This window comes from Pezoporus occidentalis, unplaced genomic scaffold (assembly GCF_034315485.1).
Source record: "Pezoporus occidentalis ecotype Australia unplaced genomic scaffold, CSIRO_AGI_Poc_V1 ctg341, whole genome shotgun sequence".
Classification (NCBI taxonomy): domain Eukaryota; kingdom Metazoa; phylum Chordata; class Aves; order Psittaciformes; family Psittacidae; genus Pezoporus; species Pezoporus occidentalis.
In genome coordinates, this window is record NW_026915387.1 from 398,434 (window position 1) to 412,561 (window position 14,128).

At 57.9% G+C, this 14,128-nt stretch overlaps 2 protein-coding genes and 1 long non-coding RNA gene across 5 annotated transcripts in view; 2 read left to right on the top strand and 1 right to left on the bottom strand.

The window, feature by feature from the left end:
• Window positions 1-8,020, top strand: part of MLLT6 (MLLT6, PHD finger containing) — a 43,874-nt gene extending 35,854 nt beyond the window's left edge. For all 3 annotated transcript variants that reach the window (XM_062629783.1, XM_062629785.1, XM_062629784.1), the window contains exons 13-20: window positions 1,695-1,761; window positions 2,163-2,305; window positions 2,556-2,744; window positions 2,932-3,020; window positions 3,447-3,802; window positions 3,930-4,029; window positions 5,505-5,879; window positions 6,669-8,020. In XM_062629783.1, coding sequence (XP_062485767.1) covers window positions 1,695-1,761; window positions 2,163-2,305; window positions 2,556-2,744; window positions 2,932-3,020; window positions 3,447-3,802; window positions 3,930-4,029; window positions 5,505-5,879; window positions 6,669-6,713 — 1,364 coding nt within the window. In that variant the 3' untranslated portion in view covers window positions 6,714-8,020. The remainder of the gene's footprint in view (window positions 1-1,694; window positions 1,762-2,162; window positions 2,306-2,555; window positions 2,745-2,931; window positions 3,021-3,446; window positions 3,803-3,929; window positions 4,030-5,504; window positions 5,880-6,668) is intronic.
• Window positions 8,021-9,635: 1,615 nt separating this feature from the next.
• LOC134169321 (uncharacterized) lies at window positions 9,636-11,403 on the bottom strand. The gene is made up of 3 exons (XR_009966858.1): window positions 11,306-11,403; window positions 11,025-11,198; window positions 9,636-9,827 (listed from the first exon to the last, which is right to left on the bottom strand). It is a non-coding gene; the product is annotated as an uncharacterized LOC134169321 (long non-coding RNA).
• Window positions 11,404-11,683: 280 nt separating this feature from the next.
• CISD3 (CDGSH iron sulfur domain 3) lies at window positions 11,684-12,642 on the top strand. The gene is made up of 2 exons (XM_062629799.1): window positions 11,684-12,020; window positions 12,129-12,642. Exons 1-2 carry the CDS (start codon window positions 11,799-11,801, stop codon window positions 12,306-12,308), a joined length of 402 nt encoding a protein of 133 aa, XP_062485783.1. The 5' UTR covers window positions 11,684-11,798; the 3' UTR covers window positions 12,309-12,642.
• Window positions 12,643-14,128: the final 1,486 nt, after the last annotated feature.

Here is a 14,128-nt window from a genome sequence, read left to right on the forward strand (position 1 = left end):
CAGGGTGGTGTTGGCCAGGAGATAATTGAACCTGGAGCCTGGTACTGTGTCAGAACCCCAGCATTGTATGTGTATGTGTGCATCCTTTTTGCTGCCAGCAGACGTGACAGTAACAAGCAGGCATCAAAGCTTAGCTGCATTGAGTGGTCGGGTTGCCAGTTAAAACCCTTGCAGTGAAGCTGCGCACAGTGGGCTCTGAGCATCTTCCAAAGGGTTTTTAGGTGGTCCTTGGATGGAAACAGCCCTGCTGTGGGCTGACTGTTCCCAGCCTTCTGGTGGCTGAGAGAACTTAGGAAGTCTTCATGCCTTGTGGTGGCCTTGAAATCAAGACTTGTCTCCATGTGGTGCCTTATACTGGGAAACTCTTGCTGACTGCCAGCTGCTGGTCACCCTTAGCAAGCAGTGGCTTCTCCCCAGAAGGGTGGCCCAGCTGTGATGGTCAGAAGGGCGTTCCCATAGGGATAAAGGAGTGAGCATCCCACTTGTACCTGTCTGTAAGAGCTGCTGAGCAACAGCTGCGTTTGCTTGTTCTCAGCAGTGGAAAATACCCCGCTCGGGGCATTACACTGTAAATCACAGCGTTCCCTGCAGGAGACTTCCTGCATTCTTGTACATAAGAAACGTCTCTTCTTGTGTGCAGAGGAGGAGCAGAGCCAGCCAGCTGGTGCAGGCTGCAGTCACAACATCTGACACGTCCCAGAGCGAGGGGAACGGGTGTTTACAGGCTGGCAGGCTTCGGGGATGGAAAGCAAATGGCAGATAAATATACTTCACTTCTTGAGTGCTCTTTGGCTGGGAGATACCCTTGCCCGTGAGCACACGCACAGCAGCTCTGTCCCCAGCACTGCAGCGTCCCAGCTCCCTGTGAGGGTCACTTCTGGACACTCAAGCACTTGTTTAAGCTCTTTAGAAAGGAGATGAGGGTCTCAAAACCTTGGAGGGCCTCCAGATGGGTTTGGGGAAAGGATCCTGGATGCACAGGGCTGCTGAAATCGTCGAATCACAGAGGGGTTTGTGTTGGAAGGGACCTTAAAGCTCATCCAGCTCCACTGGCAGGGACCCCTTCCACTGGAGCAGCTTGCTCCAAGCCCCTGTGTCCAACCTGGCCTTGAGCACTGCCAGGGATGGGGCAGCCACAGCTTCTCTGGGCACCCTGTGCCAGCGCCTCAGCACCCTCACAGGGAAGAGCTTCTGCCTAAGAGCTCATCTCAGTCTCCCCTCGGGCAGGTTCAAGCCATTCCCCTTGTCCCAAGCCCCTCTCCAGCTTCCCTGCAGCCCCTTCAGGCACTGGAGCTGCTCTCAGGTCTCTCTTTGCTCTCACAGTGAAGGAAATGTCAAACCCCATCGAAGTTGAGCCCCCAAAAGCCGCTTTTTTGCGCGGTTTCCTCGGCACGGGAGGGAGCCGGGGTTGGGGCAGGGGCCGGTTCCTTCCCCGGTTCCCCAAGGAAAAAAATGGTTGGGGGGTGGGGGGGAGGGATCGGGGGTGACCTTCCCGAGGTGCCCCCCCCCTCGTCCCGGCCGTGTGCCGGTGACAGCCGCCCCGCCCCGGGGCGGAGCCGTGCCGCAGTGCCGCTGCCTGCGCTGCTCGGTGCTCCCATCTAGCGGGGCCCGGCGCCCCCGGGTACCGGAGCGGGCCCTTGCGCGGGGCCGGGCGCCTATGAACCGCGTCCCTCTGTGTCCTTCTCCCCACGCAGAGCCCGACCTGGAGGACTGCAGTTTCGGCTGCCGAGGGACGTCGCCCCAGGAGAGTCTCTCGTCCATGTGAGTGTCCTTGAGGAGAGGGCAGGCACCGGGGGGGCATCCGCATCCAAAGCTGCATCCGCATCCAAAGCTGCATCCGCATCCAAACGTGCATCCGCATCTGCACGGCGGTACCCCGCCAAGCGTGGGATGACACAGCAAGGAAGGGGAGAGAGGCTGCGGGAAGTCGAGGCAGCTCCTTCCCTTCTCGTTTAGGCTGGGGATGGGATGGGATGGGGTGGGATGGGAAGAGGCAGGTTTGCTTTGCTCATACGAGCCGGGGCTGGCAGGAATGGAGGGTTCTCCTCCGTTCCACTTGATCCTGGGGGGATGCAGCCACTCCCAGCGCGAGGCAGAAGAGATGTGGGGAGAAGGTGCAGATGAGGGAAGCACCTCTGACATCTCCCCACCCCTTTCCCCAGGTCCCCCATCAGCAGCCTGCCCACCCTCTTCGACCAGACGGTGTCCTGTAGCAGCAGTGGGCAGCTGGAGAATGTTCCCCAGGCCACCCCAAACATCGAGCAGCTCCTGGAGAAGCAGGGCAACGGGGAAGCCGGCGTGAACAGTGAGTCACTTGGGGCATGGGCTGCGGGAGGAGAGGGCCTGGGGCATGGTTGTGTGGGAGCCAGCTGGGCAAAGGAGCCGGGTGGGGGACAAAGCACCAGGCTGTGCCATGGGGGAGTAGCTGGCAGTGGGGCTGGGATCTGGTGCCAGTCTCCTCCCTCAGGGTGGACTAACTGCGTTACCTCCTGTGGATCCCCTTCCCCTCTTCCCTCCCCTGACCCTGTCCCTCTTCCCCCCTGCCATCCCTGCAGTTGTAGAGATGCTGAAAGCCCTGCACTCGCTGCAGAAGGAGAACCAGCGGCTCCAGGAGCAGATCATGACCCTGACAGCCAAGAAGGAGCGTTTGCAGCTCCTCAATGTCCAGCTCTCCGTCCCTTTCCCCGTGGTGACCACCAGCAACGGCCCAGGCAGCCAGGCCCAGTACATCCTGCCTCCCAACGGTGAGGGGACCAGTGGGGTGCATCACCCTGTGCCCTTCCATCACAGTGCCCTGGGGTGGGCAGGAGGGGTGGCGGTGGGGTGGCTGTGACCCATTTCTTTCTCTATAGCCACTGTCCCTTTGCTATTGCTGTGGCAACCTCCGGCTCCTCCCCTGACTCAGCATCCTCACTTCTCTCCTCCTTACAGTGTGCAACAACGACTCCCTGAGCATCAGCAAGAGCCCCCCTTGCAAGAACAGCTTTGGGATCGAGAACTCGCTCTCCACTTCCTCTGAGGTACACTGGCCACCACATCCACCAGCCAGCTGGGGAAGGGGCCTGGGGAGGGAGCAGAGCAGTGCAGTCCCTGTGCTCTGCTTTGATAGCCAGCAAATAAAGCCTCATAGTCCAGGCCCAGCAATCAGGTTTCTTCCTCTGGAGTGCCCGTCCTTCAGTTCATCTCAGTGCTGAGGGTCTGTGTTGAGTAGCTGAGACTGGGAGCGCGAGGTGAGGATGCTTCTGGGTTATTCTGGCTGCACTTCTAGAGCTCCAGCAGAGCATATCTGAGTTCTGGGATGCCTCTGAGCATACACCTGCGCTTGCACTCACAGCACCCCCCCCCCACCACCACCTTTTCCCACCTCCAGCTCCTGCCCTTTGGAGCTGAGCTGACCTTTCACAAGCTGCCCCAGTCCGATGCTCTTGTGTCCGTTTCTCCCCCAGGACCCTCATTCAGGTTGCCCCAGCAGGAGCAGCTCTTCCCTGTCCTTCCACAGCACTCCTCCACCCCTGCCCATGCTGCAGCAGAGTCCTGCCTCGCTACCCCTGCCCGGGGTGCAGCAGGTGAATGGCCTGGCCAGGGTGGCAGGCAGCGGGCTGGGGGGTGGCCCCACTGCCAGCCACAGCCTCTCCACGGTGCCCATGGTGGACGGCCTGATGGGGACCCTGGCAGGAGGTCAGCAGATGCCCATCAACGGGATCCTGGGGAACCTGAACGGAGCTCAGGCTGCCCAGCCTCCGAGCGCGCTGCCGCAGGCCAGCGGGCCGCCGACCCTGCAGCTCTCCACCAGCCTGAGCAGGTGAGGACGGAGCTCGCGGGGACAGCCCTGCCCTCTCCAGCACACGCTTAGCACCGGGAGGGAATCCCTATGGATGCAGGACCAAGGCCGGGCGGCACTCACCTTCCCTGCCCTGCTCCCCTTGCAGCGTGAGCCCCCTGACCGAGCAGCAGCGGCACGTCCTGCACCAACACGAGCAGCAGCTCCAGCAGCTCCAGCAGCTCCTGACTTCCCAGCCGCTTAACCCGGTAAGTGTGCCTTTGGGGGGCCCCATCCGGCTCATGAGCCCCTTAATGGGAAAGCCTCGGGGCAGAGAGCCAAGGAGCTCCCTCCTTCGCGTGCGTCCCTTGCCCCGCAGGGCTGCAGCATCCTCTGCCTTCCCCAACCAAGGAGGGAGGAGAGAAGCTTTAGGCAGGAAGGTGCGGCACCTCCCGCAGGAGGGAGGGGGGATGAGCGTTTGAAGTCTCTTTGTACCAAGGCAAAGCTCCAGTCCGGGTTCCCCACATCCCAAGGCGAGGAGCACATGGTAAACCCAAGCACCGTAAACCCAGGAGGGCTGTTGGCTCCTCCGGCACCTTTGAATGCAAATCGTGCCTGCTCCTGTGCCGCTGGCACGCAGGTCTCTGGGCTCACAGATGTGCTGGGGCCCACAGGAGAAGAAGAACTCGCTTGAGGGCACTACTTGAGATTCAAACGAGATAAGCACCAAATTGCTCAGTCCTGAGGCAGGGGAGCTCTGTCTGGGCACATAGACGTGGAGATGCCAAGGGGAATGTGTAGGTGGCTGAACACTGGGGTCACAACAAGGATCAAGGCGGCTGTTCTGAGGATCTTGGCTCTCTGCCTGCATCCTCTTGGGTGGAACAGCAGCTCCATCCATGGCTGTTGCGGGAATGGCTGCTTGGGTCCATGCTAAACAAGCCCCTGAGTGCGTAAAGCCCACATTCACCTGGCCTGCAGAAACCTCTGTGTTGTCCCTGCCCTGCGGTGGAGCTGCCTGGGGGTGCTAACAGCTCCTGTCAGTGAAGCAGTGCTCATTCAGCTGTCCCATCAGCTTGGCCCGTTGCTTTGGATAGGTTTCTGGGTCAGGCTATTTATAACGCAGGCCAAGCAGATTTGAAAGGGCTTCTCTTTAGAGCAGCTGATGTCACCGTGTCATCAGCTGCATCCCTGTGGGTACGGGAACAATGTCAGCTCTCAGCCCGCAGCATCGGTCGATGGTTGCTATGGTGATGGCACAGTTGGGTTGGATACAGGGCATCCCTCTGGGTGCAGGGGAGCTGTGGCCCTTGTTCCCCCCACTGCCCCGAGCCCAGCTCACCTATGCTGACCCTGTGTGTCAGGGCTGAGCCGTGCAGCAGGACAGGCTGGGGAAGGAGACTGAGGACAGTGAATACCACAGTCCATGGGTGGGTTGATGCATTGGAAGGAGGGAGCGGATCTGTGTGCCTGCAGGTGTCCCGGTGAGGGTCAGCTAATCCTATGCTTCAGGAAGTAATGGGGTTGGAAGGGTCATAAGCACAGGCTGTTAATGAACACGAGACACTGTTCCTCTCTCTACCTATAGAGATGTAATCAAGGGGACTTCTTCCCTGTCCCCAGTAGCATCGCCTAGGATGGAGCGTGCCCCATGTGGCTCCTGGCTCCTTTGTGTTAGGTGTCACCTCTCTCCCTGAGCCCTTTCTCCCTCCCATTGACTTCTCTTCCTCACCCTTCCCCGCAGGAGCAGCAGGCCCTGGTGTTCCAGATGATGCAGCAAATCCAGCAGAAGAGGGAGCTGCAGCGGCTGCAGATGAGCAGCTCATCCCAGCTGTCCATGACCAGCCTCCTGGCAGCCACCTCTGCTCCCCTGCACTCCAGCACCAGCGCCCTGATGACCTCGGCCCCACAGCCACCCCACAGCAGCTCTCTCATGGCCTCCCTCTCCCCACAGCAGCTCAACCCTAGCAATGCCCTCCTGGCCCCCCAGGCCACCCCACCGCTCAGCACTCCTGGGAGCAGCCTCCTGGCTTCGGGAACGGGCATCCCACCAGTCCTTACAGCACAGACTAACCCGTTTCTCAACCTGCAGGCTGATGGCAACACCCCGAAAGGAACGGTGCGTATGCTGCTAGCACTCCCCTAACCCCACTGAGCTCCTGGTGCTGGGCGCTGTACAGACCCGGGGAGAGCCAGTCTGCACTTGGGGGAGCAAGGGCACCACATAGGCACAGAGCCAGGATGCTCCACTGGCTTTGCTGCAGCCCTGCCTAGCCGGTGTCACGTCCCGATCCTACCTCCAAGGACTCTTGTAGGGCCCAGGCAGGGTCATGGGCAGGCACAGAGGCTCCCGAGGTGCCTTTCCATGTGTGTGTGTGTGTGCAGACACATGCCAGATGTGCCTCAGAGATGGGACAGATGTGCCATCTGATACAGGGATGGGACAGATGTGCCATGAGACCCGGATGGGACAATGTGCCCCTGGCAGTGCTGGCCCTATTGGAGCCTCGTGATGAAAGACGAAGGTGACTGCATGTTGAAGCCCAGGGTTTAGGAGGAAGCTTGCACCCAAGAGGAGAGGTGGTGGCGAGGTTTACAGCCTCTCTGTAAAGCAGCCTTGTACTGGAACACCAGTGCCTAGGGACTGATGGCGTGATGCTGTCATCTCCATCCCTCCCCTGGCCTCTGCCTGTACCCAGAAGGTCCAGCCCTGGTTGGAGACGTTTAGGAGCCAAAGGCCAGGGTTAAGGGGCCCGTTTGGTCTGAACTGGGCAGAGGGGGAACCCACGTCTCCATTGGTGTCAGAGGAGCCTGAGAGGTCGCGGTGAGCAGGGCCAGGGCCAGGGTTGCTGCCCCTCCAGTACTGATACCTGTCTCCTCTGCGTCTCTTTTCTGTTTGTTTTTAAAGAGCATGAATGAAAAGGGAGCTCCTCTTACCCAGGACAAGGGCTAAGCTCCCCCCCTCGCCCCGAACAAACCAGCAGCCAACTCCTCTCTCAGCCAGGGGAATGTGGCTTTCCACTGTCAACCTTGATACTGTTAGAGCAATGAGCACAAGGCTTCCACGGAGCGTTTCCTGCCGCTGGGCAATGCCAAGAGGTGCTTTGGAAGACGGAACATCTCTGATGGAGCCCTGGCGTCACGAGGAGGGAAGGTCCCTGGGCCGGGCCACACGTGCTCAAGGCGAAGCTGTGTTCCCGTGCAGAGCGGAGGAGGGAGTTAACCCCAGATCCCTGCTGAGCACGAGTGTGTGTTCACGTGTGTTAACCCCCCTTCCCCTCCCAGAGGCCAAGGCGCTAAGAGACCATGGAGCATCCTTGGCCGAAGGCCATGGTGGAAGGAGGCTCCTTTCTGCAACACCCTCGGAAGCAGCGCTGGAGACGTGGTGGCAGTGCCCACGTGCTCTGCTTCGCCCCGATGGGGATGTGAAGGGATCCTCTAGCTGAGATTCCTCACCTGCTTCTCATCCGCTGCGCTCTGAAGATGCTCTTCTCTCTGGAGCCATCACGTGGAGTCCCAACGCCTCAGCTGGATCCAGACACAGCCTGCAAAGACACAGGTGGTGGAGCAATGGGTAAGGACCAGTACTTGGGGAGGTGAAAGCCATCTGCTTCCTTAAAGGACGTTGCCACATCTGCTCCGCCAGCTGCTCGGGCTTCCGTGCTGTGCCGTCCCACGTGAAAAGCACACTCCTGCTCCTTGTGCTGGCTCTCACTCTTCCAACGGCTCCAAAGGCTAAAATTCCAGCTGGCAAAGGGGCTCGTAGCCACTGTGACCCCTCTCATAGCCAACTTCGGGAGGTGCATTTGAACCCGGCGGCTCTTCCCCAGCCTGAAGCTGGGAGGTAGAAACGTGTGTGGAGAAGAGAGAGTCCCCAGTCCAGTCCCTGCTCTTTCCTGCCCACCACAAACCATTCCAGGCTGGCAAACCCACGTTCTTCCACTGGTCCTGGGCACTTGAAGAGGGATCTCCAAGCAATGGGACAGGGCCCAGGCTCCTGAGCTAGGCCAGCGGAGCCTTCGTTGTTCTCCACCTTTTAACCTTAACTCCATCTTGCAGCCTGGAAACCTCAGCAAAGAAATGGGCTCCCTCTGAGCTTGGATGCGACGGATTCACGCAAGGACGGAGCGGGGCGGCTCTGGAGGAAGGGGAGCATCGGCGTCAAACGTACAAGCGCCCCTTCTCCTCCTCCTCATCACCCCCTGGTTCCATCCAGAGCTCCTGGGGGGCAGGCGGGAAGATTCCAGCTCATAGGAATGGCTATGGATATTTCTCAGCACATTCCCACTGCCTCTTCACTTCGTTTGCACTATTCACACTTGTCAGCAGTGGGGCTGTGCTGATAGGACAGGAAAAGTTCGTTATAGGCAACCCCCCCCATCTGCTGAATAGCTTTCTTTTACTTCTTCTTTTTGTGTTTCCTTGGAAGATTGTCACGGCGATGGTTGGATAAGGCTTAGAGGAGAACAAATCCCCTTCTGATCTCAGCCTCCAGTTCTGTGAACTGGGCAGAACGCTGCTGTCTGCTCAGAAATATATATATATTATATATATATATATATAGCTTTTTTTATATATCTATAAAGAAAAGCTAATGTTTTAACAAGGTTAAGAAGCTACTGGGAAGATGGAGATGGCAGCTAAAAGTGGAAAAGCCCAGCACTGAGAAACCACCATCTTTCAGCTGCAAATGGTTCAACTCTTTGGCTCCTTGTCCCTGGAATTGCTCCGGCACAACTGTGTCCTTGCACTTATATTCTCTCTTTTCGTCCCCTCGCTGTGGTGTTCCCCATCCCCTCTGCAAGCAGAGGTGGCCCAACACCCCCCAACAAGGACCCTCTGCTCTATTGTGGGATCTCTCCCACCGTGGGGCTCCTTCCTTGCTGCCCCCTCCGTGTGGGGAGTCTTGGGCTTGAAAGCAGCAAGCAGAGCATCCCTGGTTGTGTGCGGGATGGCTGCATCCATGTGAAGGCTGCACCAGGCAACCTTTGGCAAGCAACAGGTCCTTGGGATTTGGGGACAGCCATTCCTTAATGCTGATTGGGGTCAGCAAGGTGATGGATTCCTCACCCTGGAATCGGTACCAGGAAGAGAGGGGACGGGAAGGCAGGAAGGCTGAGGAGCATCCATCCCTTGTGGAGCGAGTCATGGTACAACGTGTGTTGCCTCCCAGGATGAGCAAAACGCATGTTCAGATCAGAGCTTTGGTGCCCAAATCCTTGGGGGACAAGAGAAAACTCAATGGCAGGTACTTAGCAGTGAGTTTGGAGTCAGGAAACTTGCTGCACAGGGAAAATAATGGAGCAGCTTGGGAATCAAGGGCTGAATTCCAGGAATTTCACTGATGGCAGGAGCGCTGTCAAAGGCAGGTAGGGCTGAGCCGCCTCGTGTCCCGCATCCCTGCTTTGTGCTCCCTGTGCCAGGGATGGGCTGGTGGTGGCAGGAGTTTGAGGGCGAAGCCGCTCGTGGAGCAGGGAGGGATGAGGATGGAGAGGAAGAGACATCCAGACATAGAGCACTTATTCCCTGACAGCTTCCAAAGGCGCCCGGTCCCTTTGGCACATCCTCCTCACCTCAGCCCCTCAACCTGCCCTCATCCCTTTTCAAGACAGAGGGAGGAGGAGGTCAACATCAACCATTATCTCTGTGAAAAAGAGGGCGAGCAGGGGAAAGAGAAACTAAAAGCTAAAGATTATCTGTGTTTCAGTTGCACTGGGGTATGTTTCTTTACCCGTTTTGATGCTAATGTCTCATTTAGTATGTTGCATGTGTCCTTTTTGTTCTGATTTGGGTTTTTTTTATTGAATAAAAGAGAAAAAATGTGTATATTTTTGGCAATTTAAGGTAATGTAGCTAAGATATATTTTTTTCACGCTGCTTGACTGTTCTTTATTATAATAAATAATATTAATATTAATGCCAAAGACTCTTTGAATACAGCTGAGGTTTCAAAATGGAAATGTGATGGGGTCCGTGTGGTTTGAGGTCCTGTGGCAGGGCTGGGGTCCTGCTGCCTGCACTGATGGGATGCTCAGGGAAGCTGCCTGGCTCCTGCATGGATTTGCCCCTGGGGAGGGGATGGAGACACGAACAAGGTGGTTGTTCCTTAGCAAAAAGTCGTCCCCCCCCCAGTACCAGTTCCTTATGCTCATCAGCTGAGATGCCCCAAACACTGGCCCAGAGAAGCTGTGGCTGCCCCATCCCTGGCAGTGCTCAAGGCCAGGTTGGACACAGGGGCTTGGAGCAAGCTGCTCCAGTGGAAGGGGTCCCTGCCCGTGGCACGGCTTGGAGCTGGATGAGCTTTGAGGTCCCTTCCAACCCAAACCAGGCTGGGATTCTGTGATGGTTTCTGGAGCGAGTGGTGCTGCTGCTGGCCGTGGCTGTGCTCTACTCCAGGCAGGACCCTGGAGCCCAAGGGATGGACTCGCACTGAATGGAGCAGCCCCCAGGCACATCCCCTTCCCCAGCTCTCCACAGCAGCAGGAAAGCTCCTGTGCCCCAGCGCTAATGCTCTGGTCACAGCCAACAACTGCTGCCTGTTCCGAGCTCCCAAGGGACCGTGGCTGCATCCAGCTGTGTCCATCACCTCTCCCCCTGCCAGCCAGCCTGAACAGTGCACCCAAGGAGAATAACAGCATCTGCTCGGTATCTATATCTATATGATGTATGATGTCTGTATCTATAGATATATGATATCTATAGTGGCATCTATATATGTATCTATAGATATATATGATGTCTATATCTATATTGGTGTCTATATATGTATCTATAGATACATGATACATGATATCTATAGTGGCATCTATATATGTATCTATAGATATAGATGATGTCTATCTATATTGGCATCTATATATGTATCTATAGATACATGACATATGATGTCTATATCTGTATCGGTATCTATATTGATATCGATATCTATATCGGTATCTATATCTGCTCAGTAACTCTTCTGATTCTGTGTCTCCCCTGGAGTCTGCTCCTGAGCATGGGAGACCTCGTCTATGTCCACACTGTCTTTGGTGCACAGGGGGTTCAAGCCATCTGCATCCATGGTGCCAGAGCCTGAACCAGCCCTGTCCCACTGGGGCCACTACCCCATGGCCAGAGCATGTGGGGAAGCAGAGAACTGGATGCAGACAGAGTCCATCCAGGGCTGAGGGAGCCCCCCACTCATACAGGGGACACTGGTGACCAGCTGGGAGAGACCTGGAGCGGGACCTGCACAGGATTGCTCCAACAGCCACGTTTCCTGTACTTGCTATGGATGTTTCTGCCGTTATCCTGGTCCAAGGGGATGCTCCTCAGGCACAAAAGGAGCACCTTCCTCTCACGTCTCTCCAATCTCCATCCATGCAAAGCAGGAACAAAAACGCCTCCAAGACCCATGCAGTGGAAAGAGGAGAATTTTGCCAGGAACAAGGCACGGTACCTGTGGAAACAGGAATCTTCTCGTCCGTATTCCAGGGCTCCAAGGAGCAGCTCAGAGGTGCTGACAGGTTGAGGGAAGCGAGTGACGCTGCACAGAGGATTTACAACCTCCTTGGTTGAAGCAGGGCTTTGCATGTCCCTGAAGGATGCTGGGAGCATTCCCACTGCACCGGAATGGTGGGAGCTGGCACCGTGGGACCCCCACACGGCTGCCTCTGGGGTGCCCCCCCCCCAACTCATTCCCGCTGTCAAATACGCTGCATTTCCCAATACTTCAATGTCTACAATGGGGGGGGACCCCAAACCTTCGGTGCTGGGAAGATGAACTTCCAGGGGAGCAGGGGGACAGCCCCCTCACCGCCTGTAGCTCCACGGGGCCGGGGGCTGGGGCGAATCCCCCCCACCTGCGGAAGGGGATAAGGGGAAAACGGGGGGACACCGACGGGCCAGGACCGGGCTCCCCGATGTGGGGGGGGGGGGGGGGGAACCCGGAGCTGCGGCATCCACCGGGACACGGAGGAACCTTCCGCCGAGCCCGCCCCGGCTCTTCCGGCGGCGCCGGGAGGAGGAGGAGCCGCTGCCGGTGGAGGTGACCGGGGCCATGCGGCTGCCGAGCCCGGGCGCGCTGCTGGCGCTGGTGAGAACGGCGGCGGAGGGGGGGCTCCGCCGGTGCCGGGACCCCGCGGTCGGGTCTCGCATCCCCACGCTGCGGAGGAGCTCGGGCTCGCCGCAAGCGGTGATCGCCGCTAAGGAGCCGTTCGCGGTGGAGCTGAAGGCGGGCAGGACGTACGCGTGGTGCTCCTGCGGGCACAGCAAGCGCCAGGTCCGGGATGGGGACCCAGGGAGGCGGTTTTGGGGGGGGGTGGGGGGGTGGTCTTGGTGTGGGCAAAGCCCCCTGCTCTGATCCCACCCCCCCCGCTTCGCTTCGCAGCCTTTCTGCGACGGCGCCCACAAGACGGCGGCGCCGGGGCTGTCCCCGCTGCGCTTCACCCCGGAGGAGGACGCGCGGGTCTGGCTCTGCGGCTGCAAACGCACCCGGACCCCCCCGTACTGCGACGGCACCCACAAAGGGGAGGCGGTGCAAGGGGCCTCGCTGCCCCCCCGGCCCTGACCCCCTGCACCGCGCCCGGCTCGGGGCCGCCGGGATGCTCGGTGTGTGGGTAAACGGGAGGAGATGCTGAGCTCCCACCGTAACCGACGGCTGAGAGGGGGCAGCAGCTTTGCCTTCAGCCCCACTGAGGAATAACCCAGTGGATAACGGGACTTCCCGGAGTGGTTTTCATTGAATCAGCCAGGTTGGAAAAGACCTTTAAAATCATCACATCCAGCCATTGCCTAGCACTGAGCCATATTGAACCTCCTGCAATCAGCCCCATTGATCCAGATCCCTGCACAGAGCCTTTCTCCCCTCTGGCACGTCAAACGCTCCCACCCGACTGAGTGTGCACTTGCAGCTCATCATTAAACCAAGCCCTGGGGTTGCAGGATGCAGGACAGAGGAACCGGGTGCCTGCAGTTGTGCAGGCGGATGGAGGGAACGACAGTTCTGCAGCATTTATTACATTTACAAAGCTGTATAGTTATACAAATGTTTAACCAATAACAATATATGAATATCCGAATATATTACAAGACATTAAAACGTCGTACAGGATGCAGACATACAGAGCAGTTTGGTTTGTACCATATAGGAAAGAACAGAAAACAAAACACCCCCCCCGCCCCAAGTCCCCCAACAGACCCTGACCGAGGCACCTCAGCTGCCTCCCTCGGTCCATTCTGACCTATTTACAAGGAGAAAAGGGGTGTCAAAGTCGAGACAAACAGAGCCCCCCAACACGCTTCGAGCCCCTCATCCAGCCCCAGCTTGGGGATGGGGGGAGAGGAACAGAAGAGGCCCCACTGGGGACCTTTCCCAAACCCATTCCCAGTGCCCGGAGCCCCGGGGCTGGGCTGCAGCAATGGTGCTGCTGTCCCAGCCGTGCTGGGGGTGCAGTGCTTCCAACAGATGAATTAAAGGATAACAATAATTAAGCAACACACTGATGACATCCCACATTTCCTGACCTTTGGAATGGGGCTGTTCAGACAATTCCCGTGCCGCTTTGCCTTTGGTCCTCGCTGTGCCGCTGCGGGGGTGCTGGCTGGGTGCTGCAGGCACTTGCTTGGTTTATGTCCCCCTCCCCAGCAAGGGCAGGAATAAACCCCCCCCCCCTTGGCTCTGTGCTCCTGGGGCTCGTGTGCTTTATATGGTCCATGTAGAACGTTGGTCCATTGCGGGGCTGCCACCCAATGCACGGCAGCACCTTCCCACCATTGCCCCTCACCGAAGCCTCCTGGCTAAAGGCACTGTACTCTATAGTTTCTCTATTTAAAAACCCAAGGGGGGGGGGGGGGGAAGGAGGAGAGGGGAGGAAGGATGAGAGCAAGGGGGAGAACGCAAAGAAAAGCTTTGAAATGCAGCGTTGAAGCTGTGGGGAGCCACTTGTGGGGTGCTTTGAAGCCCCTGGGTCCCACAAAGACTCATTCAGCGCTGCCAAAAGAGCCCCCAGTGGTTTAGACCAGAACAGGTGCTGGTACCAAGGAGGAGACACCAGTATCTAGTGGACCTTGTGCTCCTGCCCTTTGTCGCTGGCACTACACCACCCACCCTACTTACTGTGCATGAAGGGGAGCGTCTGCATGAGGCTTCACGAGGGCAGAGCCTGAACCTCCATCCAGAGACCGCATGGGAAGAGCAGATAAAGGAACAGGGAGGCGCTGGGCAAGGCAAAGCCAAGGTGGGGGCAAGGCCGGCAAGCGATGCTCAATGCCAACCAATGGAGCCGGGGCAGCCCGTTATCAAACCTGGGGCTAAAACCAGAAACAAACACAGCAATAAACCATAGGGCACGGGGGGGGGGGGGGGATGGAGGGGCAGTTTTTGGCTTC

Excerpts from the sequence above, each read along its gene's own strand:
- CISD3 (XM_062629799.1), top strand. The coding sequence starts at position 11,799 with ATGCGGCTGCCGAGCCCGGGCGCGCTGCTGGCGCTGGTGAGAACGGCG. Across the intron at positions 12,021-12,128 it reads GCGGGCACAGCAAGCGCCAG|CCTTTCTGCGACGGCGCCCA; the intron begins GTCCGGGATGGG and ends TTCGCTTCGCAG.